The 25,483-nt window shown below is 33.5% G+C and overlaps 1 protein-coding gene across 2 annotated transcripts in view; it reads left to right on the forward strand.

The window, feature by feature from the left end:
• Window positions 1–25,483, forward strand: part of LOC143910320 (Ig-like and fibronectin type-III domain-containing protein 2) — a 53,400-nt gene that overhangs the window by 15,852 nt on the left and 12,065 nt on the right. For both annotated transcript variants that reach the window (XM_077428739.1, XM_077428738.1), the window contains exons 3-4: window positions 4,117–4,157; window positions 19,272–19,359. In XM_077428739.1, coding sequence (XP_077284865.1) covers window positions 19,284–19,359 — 76 coding nt within the window. In that variant the 5' untranslated portion in view covers window positions 4,117–4,157; window positions 19,272–19,283. The remainder of the gene's footprint in view (window positions 1–4,116; window positions 4,158–19,271; window positions 19,360–25,483) is intronic.

The raw sequence follows: 25,483 nt of genomic DNA on the forward strand, positions 1-25,483 counted from the left end.
CGATTACTGATCACATTTTCATGATCTAGAAAAAAATGTGTGTGTCTGTGTATTTCGGGGATTTTTTGAACACCGTTAGTCCTATAGAACTAAAACTTAGTATCGGTTACTGAAATTCTTATCGATACGACGTAAACTTTTTTCAATTTTTTTTTTGTTTGAATTTACATATGTATGTATGTATGTACATACATACAATATTGCAAGACCCACTTTCAGCTAACGCTTCCCATCGAAAAGACTATATCTATTACATGGCATAAATGCAAAGAGCATCGCGCGTAATATCGTTATGGGTATGTGGAAACACGCGTGCTAGAGATTCGAAACTCATAAAATAAAGATGAATATTTTAACCCTCTCATAAGCAGCTTTGGCTGCAATCTCAGAGCGAAAGCTGGATGGGGGGTGGCGACATTTTTACCCCTGGAAATACATAGTTTGCTTTGACGCGGTCGTCGTTTCAATAGGCGACCGAGAGGAGATGAAACCGCGCCAATATAATATTTATATTCATTCAAGGCGAATGAAAAAAAAGAGCGCCGCGGCGTAAAAACCCAATAAAAAGCTCTCGCGGGACGTATGCATTATCTTACTGCCATCCCCGACAGAACCCCTCCCCCCACCCAGCTTCACTTTTGAGGAGGAGAAAGTGAGTTTTTGCGGAGAGTGCCGCGTGACTACGTGAGAAGAATGGAACCTCCCTGGGGAGACTTCGTGGTTAATCTGTCCTACTGGATATAGGGATCAAACGTCTATAGATTGTAGACTTTGATTATATATTTACTTTTTATTTGTGCATACATATATACGTATCAGTGACGCAATGTATCTAAAAAATATGTCGATTTTAGTTTGAATCAATACGTACACATGTATTATACGGGTCTACGTGACGATCCAGAATGTTAAATTACAGAAAACACAAATATCGGAAGGCAAAGATCGAAAATCGAAAGATCTTAAGTCGAAAGATCAAAAAAAAAGGGTGCATGGTAAACGGTACATACTCACTTAATTTGCGCGAGCAGGGTACAACAGGAACAAGAGGAACAGGCTTTTCCTCCCGTATTCTGCGCGCGCACATTAATACGAAAATTTCGATCTTTGCCTTCCGGTATTTGCGTTTTCTGTAATTTAACATTCTGGCTCGTCACGGAGACCGGTATTCTACATATCTATGTAGTGGGTAAGCGATAAATTACAGAATACACAAATATCGGAAGGCAAAGATCGAAAATCGAAAAATCTTAAGTCGAAAGATCAAAAAAAAGGGTACATGGTAAACGGTACATACTCACTTAATTTGCGCGAGCAGGGTACAACAGGAACAAGAGGAACAGGCTTTTCCTCCCGTATTCTGCGCGCGCACATTAATACGAAAATTTCGATCTTTGCCTTCCGGTATTTGCGTTTTCTGTAATTTAACATTCTGGCTCGTCACGGAGACCGGTATTATACATATCTATGTAGTGGGTAAAAGCGATATACATATTTCATATTCATATTTCATATTCATGTACATATTTCAATCATTATAGCGGTTATATTTTAAAGTGGCGGAAGTCCAATTTTCAGTTCCAAACACACTATTTGTTTGACTTAATTCACAAATTGTTATCACTTATTTTAATTTGATACGTCCAGAATTTCAGAAATACAGTATAAACGTATTGCATGCCACCGGTATTTTTAAATATTGTTAAACGCAAAGCATTATATTTATTGCGAAATATTTGTCGAAATGAAAAAAGTTGACTTATATAAGCCACTTTCAAATATAACGGCTTATATCTAAAAAAAAGGTAAATTTAGAAACTAAATATTACTCTTTTCCTAATAAGAATTGTTTATACGTGTGTACATACGCGTACGATCCAATGTGATGGAACACATGGTAGGGTAGGGGAATGAGACTTTAAATACATAAAAGTCTTTTAACAAACGCTTCGTGTTCTAGTTTTTAGAATAAACACAAAAAAATGAATTAGAATACACACTAATCGTTGGGCATTTAGAATTTTGAATTAAAAAAGTAAGAAACTTAATATATATGTAACTGAACAGCGTTAATGTTCTGAATAAATAGTGATTCAGTTCACTACTAGCTGATACTTTTGGTATTATTGCATTTTATTTCAATCAAACTGGCCAATAACTGTAGTGCTTGCGACAGTGTTTGTCGACAACTGTAGTGCTTGCGACATAGAAGAAATTATGAAAAGTATAGAAAATAGTGAAATTGTTGGAAAATGTGATACAGGATTAAACACCCCCTTATTGTTTATTTTCTTTTCTATTCTTACATTTATTGCGTATTTTTGCTGAAAAAAATCAACGCGTTATAGGAGGGTTGACTATATCTCAATATGTATATTACCCAAACACAATTTTCTTCAGATTGTCAACTTTAAAGAGTCTTAAGCTAAAACAATATATACATCTATGTATAAAATGTATTATGAACATTTATAAGAATTTTGAGCTTTTATCCCGTTGTGTTACAATTGAATTGAATATTGACTAGTTGGAATATATTCCATCTAGCCTGGTACCAACTACCGTTATTGTTGAAGTGTATTTTCAGTTGTAATATATTTTGACTAGTTGGAATATATTCCGACCAACCCACGTAAGTTGATTCACATGGCGAATTACATCCCAACTGGTCAAAATATATTACAACTGGAAATACAGTTCAACTATGAGTTGGGACCAGGTTAGATGGAGAGGTTAGGTTTTTGTAAAAATGTCACTCGACTAGTAAATTGAGTTGGAAAGTCACATTTTTGTTTTGATCACATTCTTAGAGTCATCTTAATACGGTGCTCATTGCCTTTATTCGTAACATCTAGCAAATAATAACGCATTATTTAATTCTAAAGCATTCGTAAAAATATCAGAGCTTTCAAAACTCAACTGTTATATTACAACTGGATATTATTTACTAGTTGAATTGGATTCGAATATGAATAACTCAAAACGCCAGTTTGAATATGGATACAACTAAAAATACTCTTTGACTGTAATATTTGCATACACTAACGTTGAATAATATAATACTATAAATGCCAACAAGAAAAACAATATGTAAATAGACAATGATCGCTGGATCAGTAGCTATTTTAGAATAGACTTGAGCTGTATTGTGAATATAATTTATGAACAGTTTAAAAGAATCTGAAAATCAATCCTGAAGTAGAATGTATTTTCGTTCACATCAACCTTAGTGCTTCAGTGTAGTTTGACTAGCTGGTGTCATTTCGTTTTCTTTCCAATTGTAGTGATTTTTTACAAGGTTTATATTTATAAAATGTATACATTATATTTTCAATATATAATATGCATACATACATACATATATCCCGAACTTATGTATATTATACATTGAAAGGAAACTCATAAAGCGCTAAGTTTTGACCCCATCTTTCCCCCAGAAAATCTTCAAAATACGAAATTGAAAAAAGGTGGGGTCGAATATTACTTGGCAACCGCACCAAGGGATAAATACAAGAATGAAACGTCATTTTTGAAGTGCTTCTTTACCCTCCAAAGAGTAGAGCGCATTACGGACGCGGTGGCGCGCGTCAAACACAAGGGGAGTGTACCGCCTTGACAACTCACCCTTCGTGAATCAAACGGCGGATTATTCGATCGGTGGCTTCTGCCGCCACCGCCTCAGTAATACGCTTTACGTCCTCACCGGCAACGAGCGTCAATTCCAATAAATGTCGGGTGAGAGGAAGTGTTCACAGTTTGCATAAAAGTTTTAGTCAGCCGATGGATATAAAAATTTCTCGTTGGAAAAATGCGGTTGACAGCCTGCAAATTGAATCGTTCAAATTTCAATATCGAGTGTCACATTGGCACAATCCATGCTCATTCTCTTTTTCCCCCGAAAATTAATCAGAAGCTCATTTATATATATACATACATACATACGTACATATGTACAGATAACATCAAACAAAAAATGTATTCGAATGAGATAATTCGCAAGCTCGATAATTTAATTTTAATCTGAAAAAAATGGTCAATTTTGTATATAACCTATTCTTTGAATTATTTTTTACATGAAATACGTAAAGCTAATCGTTATTTTTTTTTTGTTCACAGATTGGATGCGAGGATATTAATAAATCTTTTCATTTTATAAGGTATGTACGTGATTACATTTAATGTATATTTAATAAGTTGTAGGTTTAATGCGAATCTTAAAAAAATAATTCATTAATTACAACTCATATTGAATTTTTCAAGCCATTATGTGCATAAAAACTAAAAAAGTATGTTTCAATTAATTAATATGAAAAATAGTTTTATTTTATTATACAGTTCAAGCCCAAACGATTTTATATGCATATTCATAATGGGATCGAAAAATCCAATATGGCATCTGTGCAATCATTTCAATTTTTTCCTTATCATTATTTCCATAATAATATGGAAAATGGAAAACACTGAAAACCATATGAACATAATTATATATGTTCTCCTTCAAACTGATATTAACGCTGTCTTGGAGTTCAGTTCTAGTTTAGGCCTTGAACTTAATTTAAACAAATGAGCAATTATGAGCTATGGACGTGCACATTCGCTCTATTGTCACGGATATTCCATTAGATCCGTCTTGTTGAAGCGTGTGGAATCTATTGTCGATTTGGGTATCACTTTTGATCCTCAGCTCACCTTTCACAACCATATCTAGAAAGTCGCTGACGTTTCCTTTCGTCGACTTGGATTTGTTTTGAGATATGCAAGATTATTCTCCAATCCTTTGTCTTCTCGCTTGCTTTTCAATTCGCTTGTGAGAAGTAAGCTAGAGTATAATGCGATTGTGTGGAATCCGCATGAAGCAAATTACTCTCTGATGATTGAGAAAGTGCAAAAAGCATTTCTTCGTTTCCTATATAGGAAAGAATATGGGTATTACCCATATCTCTACCCCACTCCTTTCCTTTTGGGCATGCTTGGGTATAATTCCCTTGAACTTCGGAGAAACTTCTCATTAATTCGTTTCGTTCTCCTGCTCTTACGTGGTAATACGTCATGCCCGTTGTTGCTGGAGCAGTTGGGGCTTTATGTCCCTAATCACTATGTGCGTGGTAGACATCATCATTTGCTGACTGTACCTCCTGCCCGCACAGTCCTTTTTCGAATGGCTCCTATTCCTAGAGCTATTCGACTTCTTAATGAAATCGTTGCTGCCGAGACTGAATGTGATATTTTCCACCTTAGTGAGCGTAAATTGTCGGAAATTACTCTAACCCATTTATCTGGTAGTCTGCGCTCATCATTGTTTTCATGATTGATTGTGATTTATGAGTGAAATTTTGATTAACTCTCTTCCATTTGGGCCTTACAGGGATGTTTTGTATTTGTAGTTGTTTCTTACATATTTATTGAAACTGGCTGTAGGTGCAAGGCATTCCTTATGCTATATTTTATTTGATATTTTTTACTTTATCTGTTATTATTAAATGCTATTTTTTATATTTATGTATGGATGTATTTATGTTTATGTTTAATTGTTATTTTGTTTTTTTTTTTGTGTTATATTTTTTGACCATTGTGGCGCTTTAGGAATTCCTGTTATGCCACAATGGTCTGTTTAGAATAAATAAATAAATATATACCTATATATGTACATATGAATTTATTATATATATATATTTTCACTACACGTTAGGTAGGTAGGTATTCAGCAGTATGGCTAGGTGGTTGCTTTAATGCTAATCACCGAGAGGTTCCCGGGTTCAAACCCTGATTGAAAATAATTTATTTAGTTTAATTTAGAGTATTTCTACAGTACTGCTGGTCAGGCCTGGATATTTCTGTCTTCAAGTCAATCGTTTCCTATCAGAGTTTTTCCATTTATCCGATTTCATTGTTGAAACGGTTCCTTCATCAAATTGGCAAAATTCATCCTACCCACTATGTCAACACTATTTGAATATGATTTAAAAATTTATATATGTACAATATTTTAATAATAATTTATATATGGCAATCCGTAATGACATCATGGAGAAATATAAATTTAATATTAAAAAAATCTACAAATGAAATCTCCCAATATTATACTATTTTTTTTTAATTTACCGAGCTATTTTTTCAAATGTCAAATCAAAGTCTGAGTAATGCAATGATCGTTATTAGATCTACTATCTACTATTTGAATATTTGAATATGATTATGATATATAAACAGGTGTTGCTTAGAGGTAAAAAAAAACCCGCAATGGCATCATGATAAAATATATATTTTATGTACACATACATACTTATATTCCGTATATACATATATATATACATACATATAATACATGTTATAAATTCGGTAGAAATGGACGAGTGAACTTAGCAAAGCTCGCTTTGTGCGATTCGGGCCGGATATGAATGTCCGAATTAGTTATGTGTGGAGGGACGACACCATTGAATACGAAGGCCCTTCCGATCCTCAGTCACTCACTGGTGAAACGAGAGACGAGAAAAACCGCTTCCCGAAGCGGGAAATCCCGTCTCGTCTGACGCTGCATTGTGGTCAATCCATGTGTGCTGTTGGGGGAAAGAGGGAGACCCCACGTTTGACGATTAATTGCGGTCCATCGACACCCAACACTGTCCCCCATGGAAAGAACGCATTTTCCACACAATTTTAACTGAATAAAATATGGAAATGTTCGGAAAATTGCTGGCGGGAAATTGATAGGTCGAGAGTTGTGCGTCAGGAAAATCGATCGCACGGAATTTGCGTAGATAAGATTGCCAAAACTATTTTTATTTTAAGTGCATTGAATTTTAAAGAATGCATATAGATTTTAGATACATTCCATTGGGTGCTAAATTTGTGTATGAATTTAACACTCAATTAGAGTCAACTCGTGATTTTTGTTGGATTACTCATACATAAGAGAGTAAATATTCATTTTATGTATGAAGAGTTCTGGATATGTGTATGTATCTGCAAGTTTATAGAATTGTGTGATTCGTTATAGTTGGTGACGTAGGTTGAACAAGAGGAAGAGGTTCCAATAAGTTAAATGCTTAAAATCACTCTTTTTGCTGCTGATAAAATATATAGCCAGTAGCATAAATCGGTGGTTGCGTTAATTCTAACTACCGAGAGGTTGCTTGGTTCAATCCCGTGAGATGACCTCGATTAGTAAATAAATAATTTATTCCGAGTATAATCTGTAGTACTGCTGGTCATACATGAATATTTGCGATTGCAAGTCCAAGTCCCCGATTTATCTGGTTTCATTTTTGAAACGGTTCCTCCATCTAATTAGCTACTCTTCAAACTTGCAGATACATCCAGAATTCTTCATACATTCAATGAATATATACTCTCTTGTGTAAGTACATATGAATAATTTTACAACTATTGCCAACAAAACATCAAAAAAGAGTTATACTTAAATTTATTTATATATGTATATATGAATATGTATGTATATGTATATATGTATATATATATATATATGTATATATATATATATATATATACATTTATGAAGTATGGAACGCTGTATGCTCGGCAAAACGAGGAAATACAGGAAGCGCTATACGTGAGTGAGAAGTATGACAAGGGTAGTTAGTGGACATAGTGGATAGAGTAAAGAGATTGAAATGGCAGTCGGTGGGTCAACGCAGCTAGAAGAATATACGAAAGATGGATAAAAGAAGTGCTAGAATGGTACCCAAGAGAATGCAAAAGCGTAAAAGGAAGATCGCAGGGATGACGGGTAGACGAAATTAGGAAAATGTGTGGCGTGAGATGGATAAGATTTGTGCAAAATAAAGACGAGTGAAAGCGTGTTGACGAGGCCTTCAAACAGCAGTGGACGGTGAGTGGCTGTAGATGATGATGATATAATATTCTATTAAAATTTGATTTGACCACCCCCCCCCCTTCCCTCCAAAACAGGGAAAATTATAACGATGTACGTTTTATTTCGATGGATAATTCAATGAATTCTTCTGGTTTTTTAGTTCTTTTAATTTATTATATAATGTTTCCAAGGATTAATAGGACTCATTCATAGGCATTCTATTGTATTGATAAAATTTAGATAAACAGTTGAGGTTTTCAGGATATCTGAAGAAATGGTGTTAAGAAATCAGATATGCTCAATCTGTGAATGGTGATATTTCATGGAAGAGTATGATTAAGATGTGACGCCATTTTTGGATAAGGGGTAGAAAAGAAGAAGGGTTTTTTTTTAATGTGAGTAATTTCCCGCATTCGATTGCCCCTGATTCATAAATATGTACGCAGTTTGTTATCTATGAATTTTTAATGGTTTAAGTTAAATGGACGGTGTTGGCGTTCCTTACAATGGCGACTTTTGTTTTTTGTGCCCCCCCTGCGAAGAAATTTCAAAACAATGAAACGCCACACCCCTGGGTTTTTATTACGGTTTTCTTAAAGGGTTGAAATGATGAAAACAAAAAAGAATGTCAAAGAAAAACTTCGAAGAACGGTCGGTCGACGACTCCCTCCTTTTTGCCGCGATGTTAGTAAAGTTAACGCCGCCGTATTTTACTTTCGCCCGACAGAATCTAACCGTAAAGTGAAAACATACTTTTTAATTTTGTTTTTGTTAATTTCGAACCAGAGAGGAAAATACTGTAAGCACGTGTAAGTCAACACATTTATGTATAGCCGCCCTCGAAGCTCGAACGGGAGGGAGCGAGGAAAAAAATGAGAGTGATCACTCCTAGTTTACTTTTTTCCTTCGAATAATTGCTACATAATATTTTAAAGCGGCTTTCGGGACTGTAATTTCAAATTATTAACGTTGTATATATGTATTACACGACATTGCACAATATCATGTGAACAATTACTATACTACTTTTTGTTCAATTGTTAGTATTGAGTAAGATTGGGGAATTAATAATTTGCTTAATATGAACATACATTGCATGTGTATACATAAGTATTATGTATATGCTGATTTCACTATTGTCACCAGCTTGCATATGACGAAGTCTATTGATGTCGATTTTGAATGTAATTGGCAGGTTAACTACCAAACTATCAACGGAATATTCTTTTTGAATTGATTTCGATTTTTAAATGCCTGTAATTGTTCATAAATGATGTTCACATTACATCTAATAGCTACTGATCCAGTGTTCATTATCTATTTTACACATTTTTTTAAAAACCTCCTTTACGTTTCACACGATCTTTGTTTAAGACGTCATTTTTCATATCTCTTATCTCTCATCCGATCGTTTTCATACTTTGCCATATTGCTCATTTAATGTATCGTCTTCCATTACGTTGGAAATAAATTATCGTATACAACGCGTTTCAAGTTTCTGATTTTTCGGGTTAGTTGACGTTTTTTATTGTTTGTATTTATAATATTACATTATTATTAAATCATTACAGCTGGCTGCATTGCGACGAGTGTACTATACAGATCAAGAAATATCAATTATATATTCATAATTATTATATACTAGTTGTTTTACCCGGCTTTGCTCAGTTTTTGTAATATAAACAGCTTAAATATGGCGAATCTAATAGTAAATATTCATTTATTTTTTTATTTAATTTATTTGATTCCAAAAAATATATTATATTCAACCAATCGAATCGTCGTCATAGAAACTTTGACTTGTTTTCGATTGCCAACCGAAAATACTTACAAACTTACATACAAAGTCTCTTTCGAAATAATATATTAGATTTTACATTAAATACGACGTTCATATATGGTGAAACATTAAACAAGGCAAAACAATCAACATTTAGGATTCAGCAAAAAAAATCGAGATGCTGAATAACTCGAGCTTTTGCGAGATTGGATAGGAGATGTCAATTTGTAGGAACCGTTTCAATGAAAATTGGATAAATGAACAAACTTTGATAGAAAACGATCAACCTAGAGTCAAATATCCAAGGTCTGGCTAGCAGCAACCATTGGTAATCGAACCCGTGACCACTTTGTTCGAAAAGATTTTATGCTAGACACTAGTCCATGGACTCCATGCTGTTACAGTCCAAATGTTCACTCAAATTTGTTCATGAAAATACTAGCTAGTTTATACACGAACTATTGGTTTTAGTTTAAGTTTAGAGCAATGTTTAGCGTGTAATGCTTTCAATTGTGTGATCACGGGTTCAATCTCTGGCAGTGCTGCTGGCCAGAGCATGGATATATGACTCCAAGGCCAATCGCATCCTGTCAGAGTTTGCCAATTGACATAATTCGAATCATTGAAGCTTTGATGATAAATATATACATAAAATATGAAAAATATAAAATATTTATTTTATTTCTTCAAATATATGTACATACATATGTACTTGATTGAACGCCTCGTGTCTCCATGTTCGTTGGTGCGTGCTTTGTTTGACTATGTCAATCCCAATTTTATGCATAAAATTTAAACTATTCCATTGATGTGCACTAAATTTTGTAGTTACTTTTTAGAATACCGTAAATGTTATTGAATACATGTTATTTTAGACAGGTACATATATGTGAATTTTCGAAAGCCTTCCCAGAACTATGTGATGTACACAACTATGGGTTCAAAATGCGATATTACTTAAATATCAGTCTAATATTTAATCCAGGTTATCGGTCACCTTGGGTCGATGTGTAGGGCATCAGGATGTGAATGATTAAATGCGATCCCCTAAGCGCTAGCCGAAATCCTTCATCAAACTGTCAGGTAAAGGATTCCCGGGCCAACGTCCACCGATCCACGGTGACACTGTTATCCTGCTCCTGACAATAATTTATTTTGCTCGATATTCTTTACCATACTTCGGCACTAGTTGGGTTTTTAAATTTTACAAAAATATATATACATACATACATCACGACAGGCTTTTCCGAAGGCAATAAATTTGAATAATTCGAGCCCCGAACATTGAAAGTTTTCTTTTGTTAAATGTACAATGTATAACTACGGGTACGTCTATTCGAAAAAGTACAATAGTCGCAATGTGCAGAAAGTGTCGCTATAAATTCCAAATTATCTGTTGTATAGAAATTATACTTATATTGACAAATAAACGAGTACAATGTATATAATTTAAAACAATAGTAATAAGTTAACCTGGTGACTTACACTTAGTCAGCAGTGCTGCATCAAATTTATGTAAAAAATGTATGAAGTTTTGTAATAAACAATATTGTTAGCTTCAATGATGCTTACAGAGCAAATTTACAAGGAAATTTTAAAAAGATTTTTATAAACTGACACTGGTATTATCCGCAAAAATCTTAAAAGCTAGCATATTATGTACATATCACGACAGTAGTCAGAGGGTGGGGGCTATGGAGGGGAAAAAACATATAATTTTAATTCAATGCCTGCACGTTTAACACTTAAAAAGTATGAAAACGTGAGCTTATTTTTGATAATTCGCCATATGACTCGTAGACTTTTTGTATAAAATAACAAAAAGTCCGATCATTTTATTCAACACGATATTCTACTCGTATGAATTCTCTGGATAAATATTTATTTTAAATGCGACCAAAAATATGGACTTATTTTTTATATACGCCCACTCTAATTTTTCGCAAATTCTAAGAATGAAAAAAGCTTATAAAAAGATTTTTCTTCTTAAAAAACTCTTGATGTTTGAGGGTTGGTTGATTTTTAATACATTCATTTATTTATTTTATTATTAAATACATACATCATATTGTTGCGTAGGGGTGGGTGGAGGATCCAAGTAAAAGGCCAACAGTCGTTTCACAGCATTTATTGATGATTAAGGAGATACACGCACTGTCAGTGCTCAGTCCAGAATGACATGATAACGCCTACGTACCGCCTTATAAAAGGTAGATCTCTCAGGACGCCTAATCTGTTTACCTGTTGTATAGTCACGTATTCGGATATGTATTTCCACGACATTGGGTCTCCCCGTACCGACTCTGAGAAATAACTAATAACGGTCATTGTTTAGCCTAAATGCACTTAGAGTCCAGATATAATCCTTGGAAGTAAGTGCATGCACTTAGTTAATCCGATAACAGATATCCGTTGGTCTAAGTGCAATTCGCTCAATCCGCGGCGTACGTAACAATATGTAACATGTCAGGTATTACCTCAAGGTGACACATATGGTTAGATTATTTTTGTACACAATTACTGACAATTTTTCTAACAGCAGTACATAGAATACAATAGAGACATCTATTGACAATAAACATTTTTTTTGATACATTTGGGAGAAATACATTATGTGGGTAGCAAATTTTTATAATATTCAACAAATTCGAGATTCTGATAGCTCAAATTGGCGTGAAACTGAGGTGGAGAATACCGATTTATTGGATCCATCACACATTCAAACAGGAGACGGTTGATCTGTGTTTTAATTACCGCAAGTTCTCATCAGCAGCGCATTTAGCCGGGACTTGAACCCATGACCTCTCTACTGGTATGCAATTGCTCTACCTGTGCACTACGCTGTGGTTTCACACATTCTACCTTTTATTCTATTTGATATTCTTTTAATTTTTATACATAAATGTATATCTACATATATGTGGCATAATGCAAAGGTACGAAAATATCATATACTCGTACTTTTAGAAGAGTATCAAAAATCAAACGTCAATTTTTCATCTTTTTTTATTGAATTTTTCTCGCATGAGGCTATCCTGCATTTTTTTCCTTCTCCATTTTAACATTCTACCTATAATATAATATAATATTCGGTGAAAAACCACTTGCGTGAAGGGGATCTTCCACATGTCACGCATGGAATTTTCACATTTCTCGTTGACACTAAGCTGTACTATATTTTCGCATAATAAAGTGAATTTCCTGTGTTTTTAGTATACTTCTCGTTTCAAATTTATGTATATTGTACGTTTTTTTAGATATATCGAGACTGTTATTTATTTTATCATATTTAGAAAATCTTAAACATCTCCACCTGTACATGTTTGTATGTATGTATGTTTGCGGGAAACTTTCGTCAGTGAAACAGTTTTCGTTGTTTGTTTTTTGCTAGAAAGTGCCATCCCGTTTGATTGGATCGCTAACTTCCGTAAGTGGTTCTGGGAAATTTTAGTTCTGTTTCTAAAGCCTTATTGTCCAGGCCAATTATCTCTGGCACCGAAAAGGACGCTTTAAATTTGAGACGTGTCTCCTCTCAGGGAAGGACTTGCGCAAAGGGAATTACAAAGAGGCCAAACAAATTGCTCCAGACCGGAAACAGTGATAGAGTAGACGGTATCCATGCAGTTTCTGAGGGAAAATGAAATTGTCCGGAAACCGAACTGCGGTCAAGAGCTTTAAGCTCTAACGTAAAGCGCTCCCATTACTTCTGAGCTCGACTCTACATATTTCAATCACAGCGTTTAAATTCTGTAAAAATATATAAATATTCAATATTAAAACAGTCCAAGAATGCAACATCAGAAATCGTAAAATAATTATTTAAATTTATAAAAATAAATCAAACCAATACGAATCGATAGAACGTTTCACTTCACATGAGACTGGAATTGTATCACGTTTCGGGGTAAAAAAACAGGAAGGTTCCAATTTGCGCATATTCCCTGAGGGACGCTTGTTAGAGTAAGGGTCTACACCTGACTGGAGATATCAACTGCGAAATATTTCAAACGAATGACTCAATACAATAGTCATTATTGTGCTCCGTAGTTGAATCCGTAGAAATCTGAGCAGCGTGTTAGTTAATATACACATGTGTTGACCCTTGCAAGTTGCATAATACGTGTGCAAAATAAATAACTATGCAAAACGTGAGGTTTATTATGCAATCGATTAAATATTTATTATTCGATGTTCAGCAGTTTCATTTGAATGCACAAGGCTGAATGCAAAATTGTATTATATTTGCATACGTATAATATATTTTCCGTATATTAGTAATGTAAAGTTGACAATGGAAATTGAAAAATAAAAACAAAATTGTGCAAACATATGTTGAATATCTTAATTTATATTTATACAATACTACATATATATGGAATAATATCGTCTTTCAATTTTTTTTATGATTCACACCAAAAGACATAAATTTCAATGTATGCAAACACTACTGCGTACATCACAAATCAAGATAATTAATTGTGAATGCATCCCATAATTCACAGTCGGAATCGATTTGTTTAGTAGTCGTGGTTGTAATAACCATCGCATATTGAAATGCTATACCGAATTATTAAAATTAGCATATTTATTACAGCCATAATAATAACTAACGCTATATAAGAGTACTGGGTATATTAAATTTAAACCTGCTACACAAGTACCTTTATAATTTAATGTTAAACCTATGTAAATGGAAAATCGTTTGAAAAATTTTACCTTATTGAAAATCTTACGAATATTTATTAAGGTATGAATGTTTATTATATTTTTTAGAATATTTATTATAGTATCAAATAAATGTATAATATGTACGTAGTATCGTAAGCTGAAAAATAACAGAGTTTTTTCTATATATAATAATATATTACATTGCTTTTTACTTGTTTGTGGATAAGGATTCTTGATATCGATTTTTGCTCTCACTTAAAGCCAGTCAATTTTCTTTAATTTTTTCAAACATTAATATTCATTTATTAAAAAAAATTTAATTTACCATGATGCCATTATAGGTACCCCCAAAGCAGCACCTATGGCCAAATTAGTACACATGTACATACTACGGTAAACGGATTATTTCGCACACAACAATAGTTGCCACGAATATCGCGAATACTGAATATCTCGTACTCGAGTTATCTTTAGTATGATATTTCGCGTATGTAACTTTCGACGGAAGGAATTTTCGGGTGCCAGATGTTCGGTGATAGAGATTTTAGGGACGTGTGTGAGATTGATTTGTGCGGAATAGCCAACGAACTATACTAACTATTTGGTGACAAATAGGCAGAAGTTGGCCAATTTGAGGAACCATTTCAATAATTACATGTAAATGATCGATCTGGAGTCACATACATATATGTTTGAGGTCTGCCAGCAACACGGATGGGTCATGGTTCGAATCCATGACCCCTCAGTTGCTAGCATTCTACGCCAGCAGCATAGCTCGGTGGTTGCCTTAATTCTAGCCACCAAAAAGCTACCGGGTTCGATTCCGTGGGTTGACCTCGATTGAAAATAATTTATTCCGACTACTATAATCTGTAGAGCTGCTAGTCAGACTTGGATATTTATGACTTCAAGTCTGACCAAGTCGATCCTTTCCTATCAGAGTTTGCCAATTTATCTGATTTTCATTAAAACGGTTCTTACAAATTGACAACTCCTGTCCTATTTCGCAAAAATTCATTTTTTTCCTTATCATTCTTTCCATTACAGTATGAAAAATGGAAAACAATATTAATATTATTATATATGTATGTACTTATTACGTTTTATTACATTTTATACCAGGCAGGCCTTACAGGTAAACTCCAATGCGCCTTCCTGGCCAATTACAAACAATACAGCATTTTTATTATACAAGTCGCTGAATTACGAGACACTAAAAACTCGCAAACTAACGAGACATCTAAGAGTTTTACATAAATTTTATTGTACATTAATCATACTCAAATAGTGGTGACATAGTAGGTAGGATACTTTTTAGCCAATTCTTAATCGGGAACCGTTTCAACAATGAAATCATAGAAAATTGGAAAATTCTGATAGGAAACGATCTACCTGGAGTCACAAATATCCAGGTCTGACCAGCAGCACTACAGATATACTCAGAAAAATTCTTTTCAATCAAGGTCAGCTCATGGGATCGAACCCGGTGCCTCTCGGTGTTAGGCAGAAGCTTAACGACCGAGCTATGCTGCTGGATATGTATTTATTATACATAGATCTGATTTCATTGTTGAAACGGCTCGTTCATCAAATGGAAAAAATCATCCCACCCACTATTTCACCACTATTTGAATATGATTTCAAAATTTATAATCTATAAATTTATATATGTACAAGTTTAATACTATAAATTTCGTTCAAGGGCAACCCGTAATAATACTAACGACTGAGAGGTCCCGGGTTCGACCCCTGGTTTGACGTCGATTGAAAATAATCGTACGCTGTATGATTTGAAGTATTTCTACGGTGCTGCTGGTCAGACTTGGATATTTGTGTCTCCAAGTCGATCGTTGTCTATCGGAGTTTTCCAATTTATCGTTGATACGATTCTTCACCAAACTTCACATCAATTGTCACCACTATTGAATTTTATCACAAATTTATAATGAAAAAAATATATATATGTATATTTATGTACATATATACAAGTTAGGCCGAAGGTGTGGCTTTGGAACAACCTGTAATAGGACCATGGTAAATATAAAAAAAATAACCAACTAAAACTTTATCATCTCTCCACATCTTCGGCCGCTTCCTTCTGTGCAAAAATGCATACATTACGTGTTAAAATTTTCTTCAAACAAATAGTAGAGAATTTCCTCAATTACTGACACGTTATAAACAATCAATGCAATTTAAATAAATCGTCCTTGTTTTTGACATACGAATAAATATGTCGAGATGATTATTAAAGAGTGTGTCAAGAGTGGTCCAACTTGGTGCATTTACAAAGCGACACTTAACCAATAAATGTCATTTCCTGTCGTGTTCTCAACACATTCACATGTATGTATGTATGAATGGATGTGTTGATGACACAACTCAAGCATATTATTAATATTAGAATCGTGCTGTTGATATTATGATTATGCTGTATATATGTATATGCATGTATGTATATTTCTAAATGGATAATCGTATATATGTATGTATATTTAATCTATTTTTTCTGTGATTAATTTGTTTGTGTCAGGATTAATTGAAGTTGTTGAAAGGATAACGCGAATTTCAAGAGCAGTATCCTTTAATTAAAATCTTTATTTTGCGTTCGGTGAATATTTCTAAACTGGGAGAAAAATTGGCTCACTTTATATTGTATTTTCGCTTTTTTTTTAATTGAACACTTCAGCGTCCGTAATCTGCCTCATCAATCACAAATTCAAAGAGCCATCGACCTCCAGAGTTTGAGCTAAAAATTGTTTAGAAGGACGAAGTGCCCTTTTTTTGTAATGAAAGTTAACCCTTATTAACGTAAAACGAAACCCTTACAAGCTAATTCGACCTGAAAATATACATAAATACGGATAAAAGTTATGCGTCGTTTAATTCCATTATTATTATCCGATATACAAATATATATATAATTGTATTTCCTGTTGAAATTCAACGAGAAGTTTTGCAAAATAATTATATTACATAATATGGTACCATAATCATCCGGAAAATTTTAATAACATCTATCGATTAATTTGAACTGTTGAATTGGCACAGATCACCAACTTATAAAAATCTATATTTATGTAATATCAAATCGGAGCGGTGAAATAAACTTTTATTCGTTTTAATTAGGGCTTTTTAAAATTTTATATGAAGGTCGATATGTAAATATTTGAAGTACTAAGCCAGATTCTATATGTAGAATATAGAGCAGCATATATCAATGGTTAGCATGTAATGCTTTCAATTGTGTGTTCACGGGTTCTATCCCATATGGTGTTGGCCAGTGATATGTGATTCCAAGGTGGATCGTTTCTTATCAAAGTTTTCCAATTTATCTGATTTCATTGAAACGAATTGTCAACCCTGTTATTCATCTTTCGCAAACATACGAGTTATTCAGCTTCTCGATTTTCGCTAATTACAAAAATGCTACAAAATTTGTCCATAGATATATTCTCATAGTCTCTGTGGTTTTTAATCGTTTGACCATTGATGTCGTGTTTAATAAATGGGTGTACCTGTTTAAATAATTAATAAATAATTTTTAATATATATGTAGGTATATATCACACTCATCGCTTAGGAGAAATCTTTTAGACGAGTGTGCATGATTGATTGAATAAAAATAAAATAAAATATATTACAGTCTAGGTGTTCACTCTTTTCACGAACTTACTAGTTTGTTCATACGTGAACTATTGCTAACAGTCTAACAGTAACGTAAAACTTTCGAGCTGTAAAAAACTTTGAGATGCCATAACGCCAATTATTTAAAAGGAAAATCCTATGGAAACTTCATTACAATGTTGCTATAACTCCCGTTTCCGTTAGTATTAAAAATATTTCAAGCCAGAGTGCGCATACATTGAAAGAGGATGGGAAAATTTGTTCTTTTGTATGCGTTACAGTCGAGGTATATTTTCAGTCGTAATATATTCCAACTGGTGTTTTAGGTCATTCATATTCGAATACAATTCAGCTAGTAAATTAAGCGCAAATACACTTTCAACAATGTCCACTAGTTGTAATATAGCAGTTAAGTTTTAACGAATGCTTTAGAATTCAATAATGCGTTAATATTTTCTAGATATTACGAATAAAGGTTATGATTGCTGTATTGCGATAACTCTAAGAATGTGTTCAAAACAAAAATGTGAATTTCCAAATCAATTTACTAGTCGAATGATGTCTTCACGAAAACTTAGCCTCTCCATCTTACTTATAGTTGAAGTGTATTTTCAGTTGTAATATATTTTGACCAGTTGGAATGTAATTCGCCATATGAATCAACTTACGTAGGCTAGACGGAATACATTCCAACTAGTCAAAATATGGTTACCTGACAACTCGTTCACGGATTTTCCGTAAACCGAGGATGTGCTCCAGGCATTACGTATACGGCCATCTCTTTCTCACCCCGTCTGTTCACCAAGATCTTGTTTACTATGCCATTACGTATGCAGCCATCTCTTTCACAGACCGTCTGTTATCGGTGATTATCTGTTATTGTTGATCGGTGAACAGACGGTCTGTGAAAGAGATGGCTGCATACGTAATGGCAGAGTAAACGAGATCATGGTGAACAGACGGGGTGAGAAAGAGATGGCCGTATACGTAATGCCTGGAGCGCATCCTCGGTTTACGGAAAATCTGTGAACTAGTTGTCGTGTAACCTCAAAATATACTACAACTGAAAATATACTTCAACTACAACGTTAGTTGGTATCAGATACATACATTTTAACTAGTCAAAATATATTGTAACTAAAAGTAACACTTTAACTGTAACATATACACTACAACTAGCCAGATTGGTTCGTGTATGAACAAATTAGTATATTTATGAATTAACGAAATGTACACTTGGACTGTAACATATATGTATGTACATATATATGTACATACTTTTTTTTGTCTAACATTCGATAATGTTTAGAGCTTATGTGAACTTTATATATTAAACTAATATGTATTAATTTATTGTTTCAGATAAAATTCAAGATGAAAATATTTAATAACTTCGACAAATATCGATTTATCATTCTGCTGTTCCAACTTGCGAGCGTGCACTCAGATGGTAAGACAGTAATTTTATAAATATAAAATTTCAAAATTTACAGTATGCTCTATGTATGTCTGGTTTTACTCGTACCAATTCAAAGTACTGAAAAATGGTTCTTCAGTTTATATAATAATATATATGTATGTATGTATGTGTGACAGTGTCACGCTAATCGGCCTCGTAGTTACCGTCGCTCGTCAGGGGCACATTTGTTAGGGGGTGGCACTCACCCACCTACCCACCCTGGTACATATTGAAGGAGATAAATCTTCACCGGGTGTCATTTGAATACGCATTGGGAAAAACAATAACGTCCTATTTCCAAATATACGTATATATCATCCGAAATATCGCATTTTTCAATTGTCGTTTCGTTCGTATGACACAACACGAGCAATCAATAATTTCATAATTTTTTAATATCCCTTTTATTTGAAAAAAATACTGCAAAAAAACGCTTCCAAAAATTGATAATAGACTGTTCGAAAATCGAGTACTTTGATCTAGGATGAATGTTTTAAAAAGGTGTTAAAAAGTTGATCAAATTTATTAAATATGACAGGTTTAATCCAATTAGCAGAAACTTTGGTAAGGATGCTTCTTTGTGCGACTCGTTTTCAATTCATTCGAAAATATTTAATTGAAAAACTTTTTAATGATTTGAACTGGTCGTAATTCAATTTCGCTCGTGCATATTATTTGTGTTAATGGTTATTAAATAATTAAATCACACCCTGGTGTTTTTTTTCCGGGGGGGATTTCAACTGGTGAAGTTGAGAAATTTACTCTTTCACAGTGTCCCAAAACGATTTAACACATCATTAATTATTTGGACTTTGAAAAGGCCCCACTGAATTAAATCACATCCAATTTATCATTAGTTGAATTTTTCGTAAAGTCTTCCTTAATTTAAGTAAAATGCTAACAATACATTTTATAAGTAACACTACTTACGTATATATGTATTATTTTAATTACTCCTGATAACAATGAAATCCTTTAGAACGTTACTAACCATTTTAAATTATTAATTCAAAGTTAATTGTTTCGAGAAAATTAAAAAAATATATGTATTCTTTAATTATTTCTGATAAAAAAAACTGCGAGGGATTTTATCTTATTAATTCAAAAGAAATTCTTGTAAATAATATTGAGATTTTTTTTCAATTACACCTGCTATTAATAAAATGCCAAAAAAAACCTTTGGAGATTTTTTAACCATTAATTTAAATTTAATCAGATATGAAAACTGGAAAAAACAAAAACAACATCAACTTACTATAAACATGTAAATTGAAACTCAAATTTCTATTTAATATAATACAATACTAATACTTCAAAATGAGAATATATTCATTCTCAAAAAACATTAACACCATAAAGGCGCAAACACACTGAATCGTACGACATGCACGTGCTCGTGGTTTCCAACTGGGAAGGGCGTTTCTTCAGGTCATTCATTTGATCTTATTATTTCGCCAAGTTTCTCCTACATTTCTTCAACTACAGGAATCACCGTTATTAATCACTGTCAAACCTATGTCAATACAGTATACACGGATGAAATATCACCGAAAACGAGTTTTAAAAAGAAGGGATTGTTTAAATTAGATTAAGGCTTAATCAATATGACATGAAACGATTCAACCTTTTTTATTCAGAATATATTGAAGACATACATATGTACATACTTTTAAAACTTGCATCTAAATGTTATGCTCTTTTAGCCTGCATTTTATTTATTATTAGATCAGGAATTTTATAATCTCGTGATTGAACAAAGCAATTTATATGCAGTAGAAATATTAACTAGATCGAATTGTGAGCATAGCCGTATAGCACGCTGGAAAGATATAACAGTCGACGAATTTAAAATTTGGCTAGGACTTTTGCTGCACATGGGGACCATACGATTGAATCGTCAAAGTAATTATTGGAAAAAACATTATTTATTCAATCTCACCACATTCTCCCAATTTATGTCTAGTGATAGATTTTGATTCAGAGGGCTTTGCATTTTAATAATAATGAAGAAGATGATACTCGCGAAATATACACTCGTTTACTTAAAGTCGTGAATAAGAAATTAATAAATGAACAATTTGGATTTCGCACTGGACATTCCACGACCCAACAACTAACAAGACTAACTGAACACGTGACGAAGACCTTTAATAAGAAGAGAAGTACCGGAATGGTATGTCTCGACATAGAAAAGGCCTTCGACACGGTTTGGCACGATGGACTCATTCATAAGCTCCTTATTAACAAAATACCAAACTACCTAATTCTCATCATCAAATCGTACTTAACTCGTAGAAAGCTAGTGGTTAGCGTAAATAATGAATTATCGTCTCCAAAAATAATCACAGCTGGCGTTCCGCAGGGGAGCTTGCTTGGCCCACTCTTGTTCTCCATATATATAAATGACATACCTATTCCAAAAAACTGTCACATAGCCCTATATGCAGATGATACAGCTTGCTTCATAAGTAGCAAAAAACCAGACACTATTCTTAAAAATCTTGAATTTGCAATTAAAACAATGACTGAACACTTCACTAAGTGGAAAATTCAAATTAATCAAACCAAAACAGACGCCATATTCTTTAGTGTTAGAAAGCATAAGCCAAGTTCAGATCTGAAAATCCCCTCTGGAGAAAGCTTGAAATGGCAGTCAGTAATAAAATATTTAGGAGTAACGTTTGATAAAAGAATGAGATGGGCACCTCACATTGAGGCAGCGAAATGCAAGGCGATGCGGGGTATATCCTCAATATATCCAATATTTAATCGCCATAGTTCTTTATCAACGCTAAATAAAATAAAATTATATCGCGCGCTCATATTACCATTATTAACCTATGCTTCACCTGTATGGAATAACGCCTCGAATACTAACCTTTCCAAGCTCCAAGTAATACAAAATAAATCCCTAAAAATAATTTATAATACACCCATATATACTAACCTGAAAAAACTGCATGCCACATATAATATTCCGTTTATTACAGACATTACTAACAAACTAACCAGTAGATTCTATGACAGAATCACTAATAACCATACTAACACACTTGTGAAGAGTCTCGGTGATTACAACAAAATGTCTATACCCTTCAGGTATAAACACAGATTACCTAAACACAATCTGCTTTAGATCATCGACTTTAGATAGTCTTTAATTAATATTATGTATTAGATGTATTATGAACATTTATAAGGATTGTAAATAGGGTTTTGAGCTCTTTTTCCTATTATGCTTTAGATTAACATTAGAATAATATAATACTGTGATTACTAACCAAATTAAATTAAATTGCAAAATAGAAAATGATCAGTAGATCAGTAGCTATTAAAATATATATAAGATGTATTGTGAACATAATTTCGTAATAATAAAAAGCATTTAAAAATCAAAAAAAAATACTCGCGAAAATAATGAATAAATATAGGTGCAGTATAGCGTGCTTTATGCAAGATGCAGGTAGACGCGCCTTCCAAGAACTGTCTAGACCTCCACACTGTCAAAACATTTGTGAGACAGAGCTATTTTATAAAATATCAGCATAGCACGGATTCTAGCTCAGCATTAGAAGTGTATGCAAAGTATCGATAAATATTTATGTTCGTGAAAATTTTCAAACTTGATATTTAAGCTTATTTTTATATACAGTATTGACTCCCCGTTCACGTTAAAATAATTTTTGAATGAAAGCATATGAAATTCATGAAAATAGAGAAAACATATGTAAAGAGGAGTCTATGGCCACTGAAAAATTCCCTGAAGCGTTTCAACGACGCTCAAAATTCAATCATCCAAACAAATCATTATATTTATTAGGTCCATATGATTCGCGAAGTTGAACAATGGAACATTCCCATCCGTAGAGTGTACATATGTACATATGTACAAACACACTACAGATGGAGCATTACGACAAGTGCAGGTAGCTGTGCCTGATAATGCCTGAAAGCCGGGTTCGTAACGGTGAGTTTTCAGTACGTTAGTCTCTGAAAGTCGCCAAGTGTCTAATGTCCGTGAAAACACCGACTGTCGCGGGGCAAAAGCACTGGCGGCAATAATTTTTTATTACGACTATATAAACGTTATTGTTATTAATATAATCTCGTAATAAAAAGTTAAGGCGCCGTTAATCTCCGTTTATAACGAGCTCGGGATATTTTGTATAATATGACGTCATTTTCACGGACGGTTAAGCAGTGCTTACGACAAAATTATAGCACACTAGGCAAAATATCCTATTAACGTTCGCTCGAACAATGCCTATTTAACTTTCCATTGTAACGCAACACGCGCAATCGACCAAATTAACCTTTTAATCGTCGGAGAATAACGAAAAAAAAATAAAGAAAGAAAATCGACGTCGAGAAAACTTCGGGAAATTGCAGCGAGTGCAACGTTGCAACTTGGGTATTCTTAAGTAGGGGCAGATTAAAAACTTAAAAGTCGGAAGTGCAGTTTTAGCATTCTAAAACTCTCAAACTGCGACAGGCAACCTTTTGTTATCTAGCCTTGTGATTGTTAAGCAGAATTGTACGGTTGAAAGTAGAGTTCAATGCAACGAAAGCAATTCGAACGGTTGCGAAAGTTTCAATTAACATCTAGTTGAAAACAATATTTTTCGCAACTCTGCAATATGAGTATTTAATATTTTTAATTAATTTTAATTAATTAAAACTTTCCTTAAATAACTGTTTTATTTAGTATTGTATTAGTTTTAATTTTACATATGTATTTCTGTTCATCCGGGTCCAACTTTTTAAACAATTTGTAGTCCCCTTCTACCGAGCTTTTATCCTTAAAATTTTGTTTTCATTCGTATTTTCGATGACTGTATGTATATGGAACGCTGTACATATACTTGGGATAACGAGGAGAGAGAGGAAACGGAATACATGGGTGAGAAGTATGACAAGGGTAGTGGATATATGAATGTGGTAGAAATAGTGAATAGATTAAAATAGCAATGGGGAGGTCACGTAGCTAGAAGAATAAACGAAAGGAAAACAAAATAAGTGCTAGAATGATACCCGAGAGAATGTGAAAGTTTGAAAGAAAGGCCGCACGGAAGATGGGTGGCCGAATTTAGAAAAAAAAATTTGGTTCAGATACGAGATTTGACTTTTCTTATCGATTAAACATGAATCTGGTAATAAAAAATGTTGATTGGCTCGAGATTCGGATATATATTATATGTGTTTTTTAAATCGCGTGATTTTTCTATATCTTGGTGTTGTTCGGTCGATGTCTCAAAATCTGTCAATTTTCTGTTCAAAATGAATATTGGAATCTATAGTCGGGTATTTTATCTTTCATTTTCAGTACTTTTCAGCTTTCAAATCTCTCTAAGTAGTCGTCCAGTTTAAATCAAAAGTCAAAAGTACGTATTATTATTTGGGATTTTTTCCCACTGTTAATACTATTTTATATTGAGTATTTTCTATTGAAACATGTTTATTGGAATAGTATTCTAGCCATACTATTTTTTGTTTTCGTTTAAAGAGGTTAATTGGAAGTGTGCTGAATTTTAAATCGGCAAAATTGCGAGCTATATGCTCGTACTTGTATTTACTCTTATTTACACGAATCGGAATTGAATTAATAGGGATAATATATTAAATTGTCTTTATATGAGAATTAATTAAAATCCACTTATCTTGTGGATTAATAACAAAATTCTATCATCTAAAAAATAAACGAATTTTTCGTCGTCCAGTTCAAATCAAAAGTCAAAAGTACGTATTTTTACTTGGGATTTTTTCCCACTATTAATACTATTTTATATTGAGTATTCTCTATTGAAACATGAGTAAATGTGCAAAATATAGTCCTAATTTGCTAAAATCTGTAGATAAAACTGGCGATCAATCTTAATCGATCTTGCCTCGCTTTACATATAAGCTTCGGCATTGACGTGTCGATGCGACCTTCGTTTCTATCCGAAAAATTAGAATCGAAAGACAATATTTTCCAAGTCGACCCGGCTGTCACATTTATTCGAAGTTTATTTTCGGGTCATTTATTTGAAATTTAAATCAACGCGTTGAGTTTTGTGATAAACAGGCCTCCTGGCGTGGAAAGGTGAAAGAAAAATGACGGCGTCCGTGCCGTATA

This window comes from Arctopsyche grandis, chromosome 4 (genome assembly GCF_051622035.1).
Source record: "Arctopsyche grandis isolate Sample6627 chromosome 4, ASM5162203v2, whole genome shotgun sequence".
In the NCBI taxonomy this organism is placed as follows: domain Eukaryota; kingdom Metazoa; phylum Arthropoda; class Insecta; order Trichoptera; family Hydropsychidae; genus Arctopsyche; species Arctopsyche grandis.